The sequence below is a fragment of the Rousettus aegyptiacus genome, unplaced genomic scaffold (genome assembly GCF_014176215.1).
Source record: "Rousettus aegyptiacus isolate mRouAeg1 unplaced genomic scaffold, mRouAeg1.p scaffold_m13_p_16, whole genome shotgun sequence".
NCBI classification, from domain to species: Eukaryota; Metazoa; Chordata; class Mammalia; order Chiroptera; family Pteropodidae; genus Rousettus; species Rousettus aegyptiacus.
Window position 1 is genome coordinate 19,040,454 of NW_023416291.1, and position 20,158 is coordinate 19,060,611.

The window sequence follows — 20,158 nt, forward strand, 5'->3', positions numbered from 1 at the left end:
GACTCTTATCTAAAGGCTCCGGGGAAGAATCAGCTCCCGAGCTCATTCAGGTTATTTACAGAATTTAGCTCCTTGGGGATGAAGGACTAAGATTCCTGCTTTTTTGTTGGCTGTCAGCAGAGACGCTCTCAGCTCCCAAAGGCCTACATCAGGTGCTCGCCTGTGGTCCTCTTCATTTCAGAAACAGAGAACCTTCCTCATGTCAAAACTCTCTCATGTTTCCAATCTCTCTGACTTCCTCTGCTGCCACCAACAGGAAAAAACTCTCAGTTCTTAAAAGGCTAATTTCAGGCTCACCCAGATTATCTCTTTTAACTCAAAGTCAACTGATTACTAACCTCAATTACATCTGTGAATTCCTTTTTACATGTAATATAACATAAACATGGGAATGACATCCTATCATGATCACAGGGGAGGGAATTATATAAGGAGAGGGTCATTTTGGAATTCTACCACACTAGACTATTCCTCATATTATTGTTTCATAATTATAGACAAAATTGGAAATAACCTAAATGTGTAACCAAATGTATTAGGTAAATAAATTAAGGAAAATCTATATGTTAAAATACTACTGAGTCACAAAAGGAGAATATTTAATGATGAGGAAAATTCCATAATATATTAAGTGAAAAAAGCAAAATACAAAATTGTATGCCAACAAATACAACATATACTGAAAGTTACACGAGGCCAGAGGCTCATGGCTGTTCCTACAGTGCTTAGTGCTCAGCAAACAGAAGGTTCTCAATAACAATTTGTTAAATAAATGAAGAAAAAATATATATGCATGGAAAAAAGGCATTAACCAAAATGTTGAATGTTAACTCTAAGTAATGAAATTATGAATAAGTACAGTTTTTTTCTCTTTGTAGTTAGAACAATTTCTACTCTTATGTTCTACTCATTCTATTCATGGGTTTCTTTGAGTGACCTATTAATCAGTATCTTCTAATAAAGGATTTGTTTCTAGAGAATTACACTGTGCAATCAGTAACTAAATCTCTCTCCATGAAAAGGGAGCTGTTGATAAAGAGTGATGAAATTATCGCGATATTACCAGAATTCCCCTAGAAAAGCTCTGAAGGTAGCAGCTTCCCCTTTCTCTTGAGGAAATAATATTGATAAGAAGTATACAGTATTCCACATCTAAGCAGGGTTAGGTTTAAAAAAAGATCTTTTAGTTAGTATGAAAAATGTTCTCCAAATCCAAAGAATACCTGTTACTGCTTCACTTTTCCCTAAGAAAGTGCATAGAATTTCACTGCTTTCCATCACCAAAGTCGTTTCCAGTATTTTCTTTTAGCCAATTTACATTCTAATTTCCCTTGGGGAAGCAGAAATCATGGGGAGATTAATCCTGTGCACAGCCTTGCACAGCATAACACTGTGTGTGAAGACTGACCATGTACAGTACCAGAATCACATGAGACTAAAAAGTACCTAACAAGATTACTAGCACCTTCACCAAGCCGAAGTTAGTTTTCGTTTCAAGCGGTTCCAAGTCCATCAGAATCTCTATCAAAATCATCAGCTGCTTCTAAGGAAATCATCCAGCTAAGGACAAATAACTAAGTGTCCACTTCCTAATATAAAAAACACTTGAGTCTAACAGACTAATAGTTACACTAATAGTTACACAGTAGTGAAGCTACTAAACTAATAGTTACACAGTAGTGAAGCTACTCAAGACAGCTAGCAGGAATCCTTAAGGCACCAGCCAGCTCAGTTAGGTACACATTCAAGTACCACTGAGCACTGCCAAGCACCTCCTCCTAACCACCTTTTTGAAACTCTAAGAATAACACTTGTACTTAGTTACTAAATTCCATTCTGTTCCTATACAAGAGCAGTAATTACGCTAATTGGGATCCTTTTCTTATAATTGAGAAGACTAACAGGATGGCTTTGAACAGGAAAGTCCACAGTAAGCTATAGAACTGAACAGTTTGAGTGAATTGGTATGTATATATATGTGCTCTTTTCTTTTAAGGATAGAGTCATTTGAGGGCCCTTTATACAAGAATGTACGTTTGGGGATTTCAGTACTGTTTTTGTCAGGGGAGGTTTCCTGGACATCTCAGACAATAAATATCCTTATTTCACTTTTGTAACATTTGTGGTGTCATGGATATTTACTATTCACGGATATGGGGAGGAGATTATATATATATATATATATATATATATATATATATATATGGATATATTGTTCACTGGGCTGAAACTCCCTAGAAATTTGTAGAGGCAGAGTTCTGCCTTTGGGCACTTACATATTAAAAATGTCTTGTTAACTAATGTGACAAGTAAAGGCAAGCGAGAAGTACAGTCTAAAGGAGGGTAAACCCCACGGAGTTCAGTCATCTTTCATATTTCTGCACGTGAAATGACAGTAAAAATGAGCATCCACAGCTGTCAAAAGAAAGGCAGTCCAGAACTTCGAAGGGAAACGTGTGTGGATTAACTGTCTGTACTGTATGTAAATGAGCTTCAGGTATGTCTAGCACCACTGCTGAGCCATACATTTTCTCCATTCAGTGCCGGGGCTAGGGAGAGAATCCGAAGGACAGGTTTGGGCCTCAACTTAGGAAACTTCAAAGGGCTCTGAGAGAAGAAATTGTTGTTCAGCGGTTTCTGTAGACAGGGCAGCGACCTACTTAATTAACAGGGCGAGCAAAGAAAGCAGAAACCAATTGTCTGGATAAAGAAAGAGGAGCACGAAAGAAAAGTATCGCGGATCCACTGTCAGCGAGCAGAGCAGAAACTGATCACAAAGAGCAAGTGCCAAGAATGCAGGAATGCCGAGCGTGGGGGTCTGGTTTTCCTGAAGGGGGTGGGCGCAAGTGACGTAGGCGGAGGGGGGCTCTCCAGGCACTGAGGGAGCGAGGGCGAGGCGCCCGCTTCCCGTTTGCTCCCTTAGCTCCGCATTCCCTCCACCCTCCCATCCCGCGAGGGGCTGGAATAACCTCGGTGCTCTCCCGCAGCTGAGAACGAAGCTTTGGCTCTCCGGTGACATGCGTGGCGGGGAGCTACGTCCACCTCCACCCTCCCGCCACCGGCTCACCGTCTGTCGGGGGGACGCCTAACGCGTGAGGCTGGGGTGAGTGAATGAGAAAGAAGGGATGCTGGGGACTCCTGGAGACCGCCGACCACTCAAGATCAGGCCCGCGCGCCCTTCCGCAAGCTCCCAGCTCTGGCGAGTGTATCGGAAACTTCGCACACACCCCTCTGTGATTCCGCGGCTGTCAGTAAATTACCCGGGCAACGGCACCGGCGGAGCCCCGGATGTGGTTGCTAGGGCCGCAGCGGAGGGGCGGGGCCAGCCTCCCGGAGACGGGTGGGGAGGCTCGTGGGTGGTGCGCTGGCACCATAGAGATGTGGCTGGGCCAGGCGCGATTGAGAGAGAGAGAGAGAGAGAGAGAGAGGCCATCCAGGGCCCCAGACAGCGCTACTTCCGGTCTCCTCACTTCCGTCTCCGCTGCTCTCTGTGCTGGTGTCGTAGGCCGGCTTGGGAGGCCGCCGGTCTGTGCCCTCGGCGGTTGGTCATTGTGAGGCTGTGACAGCTGCAGTTGATTCCCGCCCCTAAGGAGCCGAAGTGCGTGGGGGAGGGGAAGAAGGAAAAGTCCCAGGTCGCGTTTCCGCTCATTTCTTAGCGTTGAGACGATTCCAGAGCTGCGGCAAGGATAATCCTCGACGTGAGAGCTGCCGGCTTCCCAGGCGACAGGTGAGAGCGGAGCTGGCCCACCTGGGAAGAGGCCGGGAAAGACTGATCTGAGGTGATTGGCGGTAGTGGTCACGTTACTTTGGGATTCCGGACTTTCACATGGCACTTCTATCCTTAGTCTATGCCACATCTGACCAAGTATTCGGCCTTTGGTTTCTGCCCCGTCGTTCCTCCTGTCCCCCTGAGTATGTCCCCTGAAAGCCTTTTCAGGGCGGCACCCTTCTTTTCCTGCATCGGGTGGGAAAAGGGGTTACAGGATTCAGGTCTTTCTCGACTTAGTCTCGGACCTTCAGGTTTTGTGTCCAGCCTTTATTGCTCTCCTTTCCCTGCATCCTTCATTTCCTCTTTCCCGCAGTGAGAGGAAGGGAGATAGTGATAGTCCCTCCGAGAGATCGATCGGGCAGTGGTGCAGGGAGGAGCCTTGCTTATGAAATGTCCCAAGCCTGAGTGTGCTTGTGGGGACGTCCAAGGAGTGCTGGAGTTTGGGAAGGAAGTTGTGCTGTCGTCTTCTCATAGGTTCCTCTTTGCTAAGTTACTAGTGTTTACGTGTCTAGGAAGAGGAAAGAGAGTTTGTGTTTGTTTTAAGAACAGTTCCTAGATGCTTTTTCCTTTTATTTTATTATTACTTCCTGTGTTTTGTTTTCTCCCTCTTGAGCCCTTTGATCTAAAAACGTTTGTAGTCTTCACTTCCTGCAAATCCTTTAGCCATAACCTTTTAGGATTTTTGTTTCCTTCCCTTAGTTTTCTCCTGAATTATATTATTTCTCTAACTCGACTCTTATTTGATAAAGAAAAATGGAAGATTTGCAAGACTCTTCGTAAATTTGTGCTTTCACATGCAAGGGTGTGTTCACGTTTGCCATTTAATTAACTTCATTGGCATGGAACTATGCACCAGAATTGGTTCCCTTAAGTCGGCCCTGTGTTAAGGCTGCAGGAATTGGCCATTTCATTGCTGCTATCTCTGAGTGATTACAACACACTATATGCTAGTCCTGTTTTAATTCCACTTTTCTTCCGTTTTCCTGTTTGTTTTCCTTGCTCAACATGACCAACAGCCTATTCCAACTTCCATGTCTAACACTCATTATCTGAGAAAATAGAAAATATTTCTGATCTTGTTTTATTTTCTAGATTAAAATCTCTACCTCAGTTACTTTTATAAATTGTTAAATTATCTTAATTCTGGGTTATGTCTTGAGGTCCATTGTTTATGGGGTCTGTGACTTATCCTCAACCCTAAAATTATGTACAAAGTTTTGATTGAGTGCTTTTTGGGGGGATCAGGGGAAGTCCATTCTTTATATCAACTTCTCAAAGGAGACATATAATCTGCGCGCGCACGCGCGCGCGCGTGTGTGTGTGTGTGTGTGTGTGTAACCACATCGTAGTGTCTTATTGAAGTAGATGAAAACTTTTTTCATGGGGCTGTTATTTTTCCAAATTATAAATAGCTTTTTGCATAGAGTAGAATGCAGAGATTCTAGCTTTATACTGAAATCTTTCCAACTACTTCAAAACGTTGGTGTTTCTAAATTCCTTCCTACACTTAGAGAAGGAAATGAGTGCCTTCTTTAGTTCCTGATTTGTGGTTTTGTGGTTTCGTTTTAGAGATAGCTGTGGGCACTGCTGTGGAGATCCAGGATTTATCATTTACTATGTTTATTACTTTTTAAATACATATTAAATATTACCAACCTGCAAGGTACAGTTCAGTATAAAATATTTAAATTCTGGTTGTACTTTGCTTTCATTTTCTTGTTTTTCACTTGCGGCATATACTTTGGGCTTTTACTTTGCTAGAAAGGGCAAATAAGATGTTTCTGTAGTGTGGTCTATAAGCTTTATATTGCTTCTTATCTTGAAATCCCCTTTCTCTCCATTCTTATTAGGTATATTAATAATTGTTCTCTCTTGCGAATAAGTTAGTATCCTTCCAAACTTTAGGTTTAGAGTGCATATTTGAATTTACTGATTTGGTTGTGAAGTGTTTGTTCATCAAGGATTAAAGTTCTAAATGTTTGACACTTGTTTCATAAAATGTTAGAATTTGAAGAGACCTATACAGCTCATCAAATTCCGTATAGAATAACCAGTTTCTTCTGTCTAGCATCCTTACTTGGAGGATCACAAAGCATAACTTTATAAAGAGTAGATTATGCTAAATTGGTTTCCTTCTAATGTAATGAATGACAAAGTCAGAAGATTGATTATATCTAACATCAGAACAACAATTAACATTCTGTTGCTTACTGTGTGCCAGATATTATGCTAGGTGCTTTACAGATTACTTCATTTAATCATCGTAGCTGAAATCCCCATTTTTACAGATGAAGAAACTAAATGATTGACTGAAGCTAAAGGAACCCGTTCAGAATTATACTGGTGGAGCCAGGATTTAACTTAGGTTGTCTGACTCCAGTCTGAGCTCTTAGCTACTGCTCTGGACTGCTTCTACCATATTTCGTTACATCCTTTTTTGGCATGAGTTGGGGTATCTCATCGGACTTTTTAATCAGACATTAAGAAGATCTTTTCCTTTATTAATCTTCAGTGGATGAACACCTTATTGAATGTCATACTGAAAAGTAGGAAAGAAGAAATAAATTTGGAGTGTTATTTGATAGACTTTTCCCATGGGGATGGCTGTAAATCTGTACATATGTAGGGTGTGTGTGTGCGTTATGACATACAAGGAGTGGGAAATATGAAAGTAAAGATTTTAAATAATAAACTTGTCATTGTGAGAATCTAGATCTATGCATACATTCCAGAATGATAAATTTGGGGTGGAGTAAGGAATAAATTCAGGATGGAAGAAGGAGTAGATTCAACAGAGAATTTAAGATAATATGGCTATAGATGAAAAAATATATCTACTTCTACATAACATGGAAGATGATAAATTAGGGACCATGGCAATCTAAAAGTCATATGTACACAAGCATTAGTTCTAGGATGTATGAAAAAGACTATAAAACAAGAATCTGAAATGATCTTGTTATCTTGGGTCCTTACTAACTTTAGGCAGTCATGGAAGCCACTCAATAGCTCTTGCAGATTCTCAGCTTTTCTCTACAAGATAAAAGTATACAGATGTTTTTCTCTTTCTTCTCTCCTTTCCCCTCTCCCCCATCACTTCTAAACTTTTGTCTTAGGATGGTTATAGACAGTTGTTGCTGGAAATTGCTCATATCTTTTGTAAAAATATGGCGATATCTTGCCAGATTATCACTAAAGGGGTTTTATTTTGTTTCATTTTTGTGTATCTATGATAGCATTGGACCAGCAGCTCTTTGATGTTCAGTCTTGATCCCCTTTGATCCTTTGGGAAACTGACAGACACACAGTCTTTGAAGCAGGAGCATAAGACCAGCAGAGTTGGGGTAAGACCTAAATCATCCAGAGGAGGGAGTAAGTTGGCCAACTCGTTTCTGCTAACATGAGATAGTGTTTTAAAGCAAGTTCTCCAAACTTTTCTGCATCATGGCACACATGGAAAGTCGTTGTATTTGTATGATGATGGACTATATAGCCAAGCCCTCCCTGTCTTCCTTCAGGCTGAGGTGGAGGAGGGGGTCAGCATTAATATTCCAGCACATCTATGAATCCATTCTTGGTGCAGTGGTTGGAAAGCTTTGCTCTAGGGAAGAGGAATCTGTTATTCTTTGTTTAGTACGTTCTGTTTATTTAGCATGTAGTAATTTGCAAAGCACTTTCACATATATTCTCATTTTATTTTTACTCCAGTCATGTCAAGTAGGTAGAGCCAATAACATCATCATATTAGAAATGAAGAAATTGAGATTTTAGATAAAGTGCTTAATAAGTGATGGGTCAGGAATTCAAATCCTAGGTGGAAAGAATCCTTAAGTGTTAAACCAGTGGCATGTGACCTCCAGGATGGCCAGGACCCTATGTGTTGTATTTCAGAATGCTACCTTCGGCACCTATGTGTTGTATTTCAGAATGCTACCTTCAGCTCTAGGCACATAGAAGTCCATTTATCTAGTGCTACTCTGGCTAGGCACTTTGTAAATGCTACCTGTGTGTTAGAAATTGTTATTTTCTGTTAGCAGTTGAAGAAACAGGTATAGAAACCAGCAAGAATAATTAGCTCAAGGTCACCCAAGTGGTAAAAGGAGAACCGCAAGACCCATAACCAAAAGTGCTTTACTCCAAAGCCTTGTACTCTTTTCACTATAGCGACTAAATGATTTAACAACATCGCAGGTAGAGATTGGAGTCCGTAAAGCACATGACATTAGGGGCAAGAGGGCGATGATGATAGTGGTGAAAGGGAGATAAGCAAGTAGACTATTAAATGTTTATTTTTAGCAGTTTTGAGGTGGAGTTCTGGAAATGATGGCTGTCTAATGGTATTTTCGGGGTGCTTGAGGATGTGGTAGAAGAGAAACGGGCTAAAACTCAGTAATGGGTCATTGCTGCTACAGGTACGACTAACTAAATGGTTCTATATATGGTTAATGTTAATTGTAGATTATTTCTTAAAGGTAGGCTTACAGATTATTTTTATTTTCTTTCCATATTTCCTAATTTTTCTATATAACATTAATTATTTTTAAAATTAAAATTATTTAAAATTATCCAAGCAATATATTCAGATAATATAAATTCAAATAATATAATAAGCAGATGGAATGAAAACTTCTACTTCTCTAATCCCTCTGTTCCCACACCCACTGCCAGTGAATTCACAAGGTAGTTGTTGGGGGTTAGCTGAAATACCCCAGGAAGCTCTAAACCCACAATAATACTGTAGCCACTGGCCACATGTGGCTATTTAAATTAGTTAAAAATAGGATTTAAAAATTCATTTCCTTAGTCACACCAGGCACATGTCAGGTACTCAGTAGCCACATGTAGCTAGCAGTTACTTCATTGGACAGTGCAGGTATAAAACATTTCCAACGACATTGGCCAGTCCTGCTTAAACTTTAAAAGATTATATGATTAGTGACATAATTACTATATACTATCAAACCAAGATTTAAAAAATCTCTGTCTCCTCACAGTGCCCAGTTTTTGTTTTAGCTGATAAGATTATAGCAATGGCCTCTCTCCGCTTTTTGTTTTAACTAAATTCAGATGGCCAAAGTCTAACGTTTCTTCTAGGGTATCTGGGGATTGTAGTTAGCTGTCTTTCTAGGATGTCAGCTTTTCTAAGAACATGAGTGTTTTCTATTTCCTTGGAGCTCTAGACCTGTGTATCTTGCTTTCCTATTTGGCACTGTCTCTTGAATATGTTAAAGGTATCTCAAATACAGTATGTCTAAGAAGACTGAACTGATTTTCCCCCACATTCCCCCTAAACCTCCCCAAAATGTTGGCTTTCTTTCTTTGTTCTTTATTTCAATGAATGACCTCATTATCTTTTCAGTTGTAAAATTCTGAAAACTAGGCGTGATTCTTAATAACTCTTCTCCCTGACACATCCAGTCTGTCAAATTCTATTAATCTTACTTTTTCAGTATCTCTTGAATATGTCTATTTCTTATCATTTCCACTGCTACCGTTTAGTTTGTTACCATCATCTTGCCCGAAATTTCTATAGTAGCCTCCATTCCTGTCTGCCCGCTTGTTTTATTCATCCCTCTCTAACCCATTATCCATCCTGAAGGCACAGTGACTTATTTTGAAATGCACATCTGATTATCATTCCTTGCCACTTCCTCCCCCATCTTTTTATTACTTTCCATTGCTTCTAGGGTAGAAATGAAACTCCTTAACAATGCTTAGCCCTCTAGCCTCATCTTTTACCATATTCTGCTTAACTCTCCTCTTCACCAAGCTGGCCTTCTTTTGGTCCTTTCTACTTGTCTTGCTCCTTGCCATTATAAGGCCTTTCCTGGCATATGCTTTTCTCCTTTTCTGGACTGCTCTTTCTTTACTTTTACCGCACTTGTTGGCTCCTAGCCATCCTCTGTACCTGAATTGAGGTTTTGCTTCCTTAGAGAATACTTTTAATCTCCCTGAGTAGGTAGTAACATCATGCATTTACAGCAGTTGCCATTTACATTTATTTGTGATCGTGGGATTATCTTTTTCTTCCACTGCCTCCGAAATGCTGTGAAGATGAGGACTCCATCTCTTTTTTGGGGGGGCTCATTATTGAATCCCTAAGACCTAGCTGAGTGCCTGACACCTAAATATTGATTGAATTACAAAGTTGATGTTATTAAAGATTTCAGTTCATGGATTTTTGTAATATAGGATTTTTAATATTAATATTTATAAATATAGTAGTTAAAATATAGTAGTTAAACTGCCAGTTATACTGCTTTCCCAAGTACATGACAACATTATTTTAATAATACAATTCTATATTATTGTTAAGCATTGAAAACTAATTATAAAATATAACTATTTTTAGATTATTTTTTAATAAACTCATATTTTAAAACTATTAGATTTGCAGAATTATTGCAGAGATAGCATAGAGATTCTTGTATATCCTGTGCCCAGTTTCCTCTATTATTAATGTATTATGTTGATATGGTACATTTGTCAGAATTCGTGAATCGATATTCATACATTATTATTAATTAACATGTGTTCAGATTGCCTCAATTTTCTCTTGATGTTTATATTTCTAGGTTCCCATCCAGGATTTAGTTGTCATGTGTCTTCTTAGTTTCCTAAATGCCTTGTTTTTGATGACAAATTCATAGTTTTGAGGATTATTGGTCAAGTATTTTGTAAACTGTCCCTCAATTGGGATTTGTCAGATGGTTTTCTCATGATTAAACTGGGCAGTGTGTTTTTGGGAGGAAGACCACAGAGATAAAGTGCCATTCTCATCGTATCAAAAGTAAATGCTGTCAGTATGCTTTACCGCTGTTCATGTTAACCTTCGTCACCTGGCTTGAGATAGTGTTTGTCAGGTTTATCCATTGTAAAGTTATCTTTTTTCCCTCTTATTTTTTCACACTGTACATTTTAGAAGAAAGTCACTATGGGAGATACACACTTAAGGAGTGGGAAGTTATGTTTCACCTCCTTAACAGTGGAGAATATTTTGACTTCTGCAAGGAGATCTGCCTCTTGCCCACCCTCCACTTATTAATTTATTCAGATATATATAATCGACTCATGAATATTTATTTTATGCTTTGAGTTATAATCCAATACTACTTTACTTATTTTGTTGGTCAGATTGTTTCATCTTTGACTATTGGGAGCTCTTTCAGTTGATTCCCATATTCCTTTGACATATCCCCATCCTTGTGAGTTTTTTATTGTTTTATTTTTTTTAAGCACCGTCTTACTTTCTGGTACTACAAGATGGTCCAGGTTCATCTTGTATATTTCCTGCCCCAGTCCTAGAATCTGCCGGTTCTCCAAGGAGTGCTGGTTCTCTTTATTGAAGAATAGTATTAGAAGATCTGGGTATATGTGCTTATTATTGCTGTGGTTGCTTCTAGGAAATATAATCTAACTCATATATATACATATCTACAAATATTTCTATGTATATCTATTTATATTAAACTTCATTCTTAGATGATTTACCTTGAACTTTTTCCATTGAAAAAAATTACCTGTGAATATTGAAGGATTTCTTTTAGATAGTTTTGGGAATTTAATAACAGAATTAAAGTAACTCTCCAGTTCTCTTGGTTCTTGGTTGGCTTCACTACTCATGTCTTGGAATTCAAGTAGCCATCTATGAAGAATGAGGCCACAGTACACTGAATAATTCAGAGTTTGTTTACAGCTAGTTTTCTTTCGGGGAGTAATTTAGTTTTTAAAGTCTTATTATTTTACTTCTCATTAGTTTCTCTGTAACACAGTCTGGTGGGGAAAATAAAAAGACTTCCTCAGTTGTTAATGATGGTGGGATGGGAATAGGTGAATATCTGTTAGGTTGATTTTTAAATTGTTTCCTATTATTACATGTAATTGAGAAGTATATGTGTATTGCTAAAGCTTTCTACTTTTGAATTATCTAGACTAATGTGTTTATCTTAATGAGTAACCTGAACTTAATTTATAGGACTTACAGGTATCTAGCAAAATAGCTTTTGCAGATACCAGATAGTTGTTGACATAAAGACAGAAGCATAATGTAAATGATTCTTTATTATCTTATTTCTTTTTATTTGGTTATTCTACTTATAAAAGAAATTATAATGTACTTTGAACTTATTGTTTTGCAAACCGTTTTCAGTTCAATGTCATTTGCATTGGACAACAGGGAAAAAGACTTTCCTATTTAAAGACAACTACCGTCATAAAAAACAAAATTATTTAAAGTGTTTTAACTAAACCTGAAAACTTCTATATTTTGGGTATCATTTTTCAAATCTAAACATATATAGTTACTTAATGTAGTCATCGTGTGTCTTAACTCTAGATATTTTATTGTAAACAAGTCAGTTCAACTTGAAAATTAATATTGAATTATAAAATTAAAACAAGTCTTACCAGTCTCTTCCTGTTTATTCATGAGTGAGAAAAGATAGACATATTCCAATGGAATGAAAGAAATAGAGCCACTTTCTTTAATCTTTAGCCTGGTAACCAGTCTCTGATATCAATGATATAATAGTCTAAAGAAACTAAGCTAGTTCAGCTCAAAGCAAGCCCAAGTTTTGCTATCTTTTGCCCTAAGTTTTCTTTATTTACTGCCTTGGCATTGTCCTTGACAGGCAGAACCCCTTGGTCCCATATATCATATTTACGATGCTTCTCCAGCTTTTTTACTGAAGTACCCCAGAAAGAATAACCCTTCAGATATTTCTTTTGAAAGTCATATATTTCATTTAAAAATTCAAGTTATTTCTTAGAAGACATATGTGTATTATTTTATTTAAGTTATTTTTGCTTTAGATTCCATAATACCATGCTTAATTTAATAAGGGAGTGTAAATTGTCATTCCAGTATGATGTACTATGTTTATCCTATTTATGTCTGTCCTGTTTGTATCTGCCTTCAGGTGCCTTGAGCATACCATTTCAGATTCCCTGTGATGTATGAGTCCCTTAATTTGAAAAACTTATGATTTCTGTTCAACAAAATTAATCCCATACATAGATCTTTTAGTATTAAACTTCTGAGTCTTTAACTCATTGGCATCATAGAGACTGTAAATACAGTTTGTTTTCTGATACTCATGGAGCGATATGTTTCTCTTATGTTCCAAGATCTGGCAAATCGAGCACCTCCTGCCTTTTTTTCCCTGGGTCCTAGGAAGACCCTGAATGCATTTAAGAGTTGTAGGGTATAGAATGCTCCTTCATTAAATTATGATTAAAGTTCTTATATGGTTTCCCTTTGGGTAGATCTAGTCCGTTCAGTTTGTAGAAAGGAGAATGTGATTTTGATCATAAATCAAAACAGCTCCAAACAGTAGGATGAATTATAAACTTTAGTTGATATTATTTATTACTTATGCATTTTTTTATAAGTGCTAATTAGTAATTCACTTTATAGGTCATTGGTTCTTGCACTCATCAGTTAAGGAATACCTCTGACTGATTTAAGGTAGAGCCTCAGAGATGACTTAAGGCATTTTTGGCCTCCTATATAAACCCACCTGAATGGCCTGACCATTAGTGGTAGTTTGTAATAGTAATTTATCATTCTGTTTGAAGACAGTTTTTTAAAAATAACGGTGAATTTATGCAAAGATCCAAAAACATTTTAAACAGCACAAATAACAAGTCATTAACTTTTTAAATCTTGTCATTATTCATGTATGTTATCAAAGTTAAGAACAACAAACTTTTAAAAAATAAATATAAAAAGGTCAGAACCTTTAAAGAATATGAATAAAACACAAATTTAGTACTATCTCTGTTATTCTCAGAAACTTGGTTCTGTATTTCTCTGTCTACTAGGGATTACTTGGTCTTTTCTTTATCTGGATGATAATGATACATTTTCCTAATTGGTGCTACTGTTTAATACAGGGGAGCAGATGATAACTCCTATTTCACAAGAAAGTAGAAAATAGCAAAAACGAACTGCCTTAACTTTGTTCCATTTTCCATTCCACTCTTCGCTCTCCGTGGTTCCTTCCTCCTTTCATTCTTTCCTCAGTATAGAAGATTGCCTCCTGCTGATGTGTCCTTCTCGGTGCTGTGTACCAGTGGGATTATGATGTCCATGTGTCTTCCTACTGGTGATTACTATCACTTGGTTAAACTGGCTCTATTGCATTTCTTCCCTGTGAGCTGTGATTTTCTTCACTATCTTTTTCTTTTCAGTAGATAAGTACTTTGTGGGAGATGCTTCGAGATTATGTGAATCCTACTTGTCCTCAAACTTTAACCTCTAATTTTAGTGTTCATCAGTAGATCTTGGCTGCAACATTTATTACTGTGATGTTTGCCTGATGGTGATGCTCTTTGCCTCTTTTTCTGTTTTGTAATTGAGATTTTATTGTGAAGCACAATTGTCTCTTTACCCCCATTTACTTGACTGTTTATATCAGTATGGGCTCATTAATATTTGCTTTATTTTATGGGTTTTAATCCAGTGCTATCATTTATTTTGTTGCTCAGTTTGTTTCAGCCTTGGCCCTTAGGGACTCCTATAAGTTGACTCCTGTGTTCTTTTGACAAGACCCCCCCCCCTTTTTTTTTTCAATTTTCCATACTTTTTGACACAAGAAAATGTTCCAGGCTCATCTTGTATTTCCCTGCCCCAGCATTACAATCAACTGTTTCTCCTTAAGAGCTGTGGTTCCTTTGATTGGAGAATGGTGCTTAGAGACCAGTGTCTGAGCATTATTGTTGGGTATCACTGCTTCTAGACCCTCTCATGAACACAGCTGGGAAACCTGTACATGCACATACACATATGTGTGTATATAATACGCACACGCACACACACACACACTAAAAACCATGAGTTTAAAACTCATAACTGATTCCAGTCCAGCACCATAGGTTTTATTTTAGCATTTCTTCTTTTTGTTTGTTTATAACAGTGAGAAACCTAGTTCTCAGTATCTACATTCTATTTATTTATGTGTTCAATTCTATTACACACATGATGTAATTTTAGAATTATTAATCCATACCCCTATGAAAAACACTTTTACTAACGAGATTAACAGCATCTATGTGCAGTTCTTTGGGTCTTAAGCCTTATGGCGTCTAGTCAAGATACTCTTTTCTCCTTCCCTTCCCCTCTCCCACCCCCGCCCTTATTTCTCCCTCTTTTTCCCCTTCTCCCCTTGCCTCCTCTTCCCCCTTTCCTTCGCAGGGTTGTTCATTTATAATACAGTAAGGTTTATTTATTGGTGATTTGATATCATTTTGAATTTCTCTTAAATTCTAGTTGGTTTTAATTATTAATATTTTTTTAATGAAGGATATTTGAAAATTACTATGGTGCCGAGAGTCAGAATTATTTAAAAATATATATTTAGGGAAGTGTCACTCCCTCCTTATCCCTGCTTCCCTGTTCTTATTTTCTACTTTTTCCCACTTTCCTTTCTACCTGTTCCCTATAGTTAACCTATCGCCTTAGTTTCTGGTTTATCCTCCTGGTATTTCTCTTGTTTCAGTGAGGGAAAATGTGTATTTTCATATATCTCCTTTGTTTTTCCATGAAGGTAGCATACCTGTAGGTGTTTTTGCCTTTTTTGCTTAACAGTATGTCCTGGAAGTCATTCCCTGTCCAGAGAGATCTGCCTAGTTTTTCTTTTTCTTTTTTTTAATAGTTGCATAGTACTTCATTGTTTGGATGTACCATAGTTTATTCAGTCACTTTCCTATTTGAAGACATTTAAACTGTTTTCAGTGTTTTACAATTATCAAGGCTACACTGTGTATATATTTTTATATTGTTGGAGGTTTATTTACAGGATAGATTCCTAGAAATGGGATTGCTGGGTTCAAAGGTAAGTGCATATGTGACTTGTTAGGCATGACCAAAGTTTCCTCCAGAATGGTTGTACCAGTTTGAATTCCCATCAACAGTGTGCGAGAGTGCCTATTTCCTCACATCCTCACTAACGGGATGTTTTGTTATATTAAAATTTTTTTTTTGCCAGTCTAACAGGTGAGAAATGGTACATCAGTGTTATTTTAACTTGGATTTTTCTAATTGTGAGTGAATTTGAGCATTTTTTATATTTTGGATTGCCATTTTAATGCCTTTTTGTTATTTTCTGTCTTTTTTTTCTTTTTTCTTTTTTTTCCTTAACATTCTGGTTTTGTTCTTTTTTTTCCTTTGCTTTTCAGACTTTGTTATCTATTAGGGATATGAGCCTATTGTGGCATATATTGTGAGTATTTTATTCTAGCTTATTAGTTTTCTTTCGTCTTTGTTTGTAGTGTTCGTGTTGTGCAGTTTTTAAACATTCTTATTTAATCAAATTTATCAAAATGTTTAACCGTCTTTGGAGTCCTAGAATTAGAAAACCTTTCTATACACCAAGTTTAAAGCGCAGTTCCATCCATGTTTTCTTTTACATGGTTTTATTTTTTACATCTAGATTTCTAGGCCATTTGGAGTTTGTTCTTGTGTATAGTGTGAGATATTACTAGTATTAGGTATTCAGAAAACACCTAGTCATTTGACTTCAATGTAAATTTACTTAATATATTTCTCTTTATTCTAATGAACTAGAACAGCTCTTAACTAAATTATTTAATGTGTACTTAACACATTTTACTTTTAGGTATGTCTGACTGCAGCAATGATACTACTACTCTTGATGCATCTAAACCAGCCACAGAAGAAGTCAAGTCTAATTCTGAGGTGATTGGGTGGTATTTTTACTGTTATTTGAAGTCAGCTCATCTCAGTCAAAGTTTTAGACCGTCCAATTGAGTGAGCTAGTCAAAACATGTGCCATTCTAAGTAAACTCTTTTACACACATAGACACAGGAAAGGAGTAGGAGGAGAGAGACTTCTTCATAACAGGAAGTAAGTTACCATTTGCCTTCTCACATAAAAATTATTATAAAAGTTGGGGTCCCGCTATAGTTTGTAGTTTAAATATGAATTGAGATTTCTTTTGAAATAATAGTGGTAATGGGTTCATGTTTGATCTCATATATTCCTATATGCTCTCTCTATAGTTAGGTGTGCATCAGATCCAAGCGTAGAGTTTGTTTGTTTGTTTGTTTGTTTTTAATACCGAGTTCTGGACTTCACTTCAAACTCACTGAATGTACAGTGATGAACACAGGGCCATGTGTAATTTTTTTTTCTTGGAAGTTCTGCAGGTGATTTTAATATAGACCACGTAAGAACCACATTGTAGGTCATTAGAATAAAGAAAAATATATTAAGTTAATTTAATATTGAAATCAAGCCACCAGATGTTTTTTGAATACCTCTCATATATATAATGCTTAAAGATTTACAGAGTAACACTTTCATGTTGGCCCACCTTAGTCCTTAGAACAATTTGGTGTAATTCAGTTAGGTAAGTAGAATGACTATTACGGTCTCCATTTATCAAATATATTTAACTTTCAGACAGGTAGTAACTGACTTTTGGGAATTGACAAGGCTGGAACTCCAGTTGCAGTGTTTCTGAACCAGTTTGCGATCTGTGTTTCTGGCACAATGCTAGACACAGTATTTCTTCAGGCAAGCCAAGATACTGTGAGTCTGTGCAACAAGCTTTAATAGAGGATTTAAATACCTTATTCTTAGCCCAAAAGACAAAGATGGGTTCTGTTTGGGAAAATATTGTATTATCTGTGGAGGATTCTGAATTCTTTGTGATTTAAAATAGTTTGGCTGTTTACCATTTATCAAAACAGTGCTGTAGTTGTATTCAGTTCTGAGAAACTAGGGAATTATGTATCTTAACTCATGGATTTGATTTTTAATGGTTAGATCTCTAATCTATACTGTTGAGAGATCAGAGGAAGTTTATGCATGTGAACCATAGTAAATACTGGGAACCCAGCCAACGATGGGACTCATAATAATAAATGAAAGTATGCTCTTTGTGGTTTTTACCACTGTGGGTTTTGTCTATGTGAATGTCACTCAGAAAGATGCTAAACTAGAAGTTTCCTGCTCAATAGAGAATTAAGCCCGGATGGAAACCGCTGCCAAGTAATTGATTGTTCAAATTTGTCTGTAAATTAACAATAAAATGTGTTAGGTATTCCCTGTGTTTTTAGCCATAACTGAATGTGCAGTATCTATAGGAATATTGTAATTTTTTAAAAAGATCAGGCATGTGAGTATAATATGAATTTATGCTCAGATGTAAAAGCATATGAGTTTACAGTTAACCAAAGTAGGCTTTAGAAATATTTGTGATTTTAAAATTCCCCATTTATTAATATTCTACTAAATTAAATCTGCTTTTTTTCAAAATCTATAATGTAAATATTTGGGGATCAAATTTGCTTACAAGAATTCTTTTAATATTACAGCTCTGTATGTATTATGGTCATTCTCTGAATTTAGATATTCTATACATCATCATTTTTAGTAATTCAGACTAATCTTAGTAGAGCTTGGTACATACTTGTGGTTAATTTGATGAATGAATGAATTCTCACTCTACTAGTGTAAGTGATATAAGTATTGGTTTCTTATGAATAGAATGTAATGACTTGAGTGATAGTTTTCATCTCTTTAAAAAGGAAAACAAAACAATAGAAACTCCAGCATTTTAAATTGAGCCAACCCTGAATAAGAAGAGACTTAAAGTTCATTTAGGTTTTTTAAGGTGAATTACCTTGCTCATGCTCACTTAGCTGGTTTATTGCAGAACCTGGGGTGACGTTTCCATTAAAATGTCTATCTTATCAGTAACTGTAAAAATGGTTTCTTCTGCATGTGTGTGTTTTTTAAAGACATCAAGTTTTATTGTTGGTGTTCTTTTTGGATTAAAAAAGAAGAAAACATGAGCTTGGCTTGTTTTGTTCTCTGGTCCAGTCTTGACAAGAAAAGATAAAGGTAGATTTTGTTCTTTACATTTTTAGTATTCAAACTTTATACCTTAAAATATGTTTAAACTGCTTCTTCTATGTCTGTAGAAGAAATAATAGCCTAATAAGCACCATTCACTGAGAGCCTATGAGGTGCCAGGCACCGTACTGGGGTTTACATGTATTATTCCATTTAATGCTACACTAACCCTTTTGCAGTTAAGGTTTTCTTCCTCATTTAACAGGTTAGGCAACCGAGACCTGAAAGAGTTAACGTAGCTATTGAGGAAAAGAACTGTGATTTGAACCCAAAGGAAATGGAAATGAGTCAATTTAAGAAACTAATTAGGAAAAAAAATTATTTAAAGGTAGGGACAAGAAGTTTGAAAAAAGGCAAAAAAATGTATTTTTTAAAAAGAAAGAAAGCACAGTGGTTCGTGTTAGGTATTTTATTAGGGTATCCTCGGATTATTAACTGAATTCTTCTTTTCTGTCTGCCCTTTAATGTAATAACACTAATATATATACCAGTTTCTGATATCCAAGAAAAATATACAGATACTCACATTCTTCTTTTATGTAAGTAACTCAGAGATCTAAAAAGTGAATTGAGTACAGATCCTGCACTCAAGATGCATGTTGATTAATTGAGGAAATTTTTTAATAAGTAAAACATAGAATAATAATGCCTTTATAGAGTGGTACAGATGAAGAATTATGGCAGTTCAGAGGAATCTCAGCCAGGAATATCAGTGAAGGTGGCATTTAAGCTGAGTCTTCTAGATTGGGTAGAATTCAAGTATGTGAGTGATGATGGTCACTGCTTGAACAAAGTCATAGAGAAGGGAATTGAGAGATATGTTAAATGTGAGTAAAGTTTGATTTAATAGGATATCTGAAGAAGTATAATGGAAAGAAGATAGTTCAAATCATATAAGGATTTCGAGTATCAGGAGGAGTTGGTTTTTGTGCTGTAAACACTTTGGAGGGAGACAGACATGTTAAATATATACATAAATTATGTATATATATGATATGTAGGTGAGGTTAATAGCCTCTTTTTATATGAGGAAATTGAATCTTAGGGAAGTAAGTGACTTCTATAAAGTTATGAAAAAGGGCAGAGCTTAAATACATTTCTCCTGATACCTCGGTTCTCCTGAGATTTCATGCAGTAGGCTTTATTCACCTAATACTTTTGAATCATGTTGAATTAATGCTTTGTAATAAATATATTAACCATTTTTTCAAGGTCATTTTTACTGATACAGAAGAGAATTTTAAGGACTGTTTGAATTAGGAGTTTAGGTTTACTTTCTTTCTTTCTTTTTTTTTTTTTTTGTAGGCAAACAAAAACTAAGTCATTTGATCTGACACAGAAAGCATTTGTGTTTTTTGGTATTGGAACAAAATGTGGCCTCTGTCAACATGCGTAATTAGTTCACTAAGCCCTGCAGCCTTCATAAGTCTGGAGCCATCACTGTAACAATCAGAGCTGAATATTTGCACCTTTGCTGCTTCTTTCATTTCTTCATTGCTGTTTTGTC

General features: G+C 36.6%; 1 protein-coding gene across 9 annotated transcripts in view; it reads left to right on the forward strand.

Moving 5' to 3' along the window:
* The first annotated feature begins 2,883 nt into the window (after positions 1-2,883).
* Positions 2,884-20,158, forward strand: part of ARFIP1 (ADP ribosylation factor interacting protein 1) — an 81,571-nt gene continuing 64,296 nt past the window's right edge. For 2 of the 9 annotated variants that reach the window (XM_016144585.2, XM_016144593.2), the window contains exon 1: positions 16,387-16,466. Coding sequence is in view for 2 of the 9 variants with exons in the window: in XM_016144593.2 (XP_016000079.1) it covers positions 16,389-16,466 (78 nt within the window). In the remaining 7 variants the exon portion in view is untranslated. Of the gene's footprint in view, positions 3,104-3,431; positions 3,780-7,005; positions 7,114-16,386; positions 16,467-20,158 lie in introns of those variants that run through there. The other 7 variants (XM_036233558.1, XM_016144586.2, XM_016144589.2 and 4 more) reach the window with 7 other exon arrangements.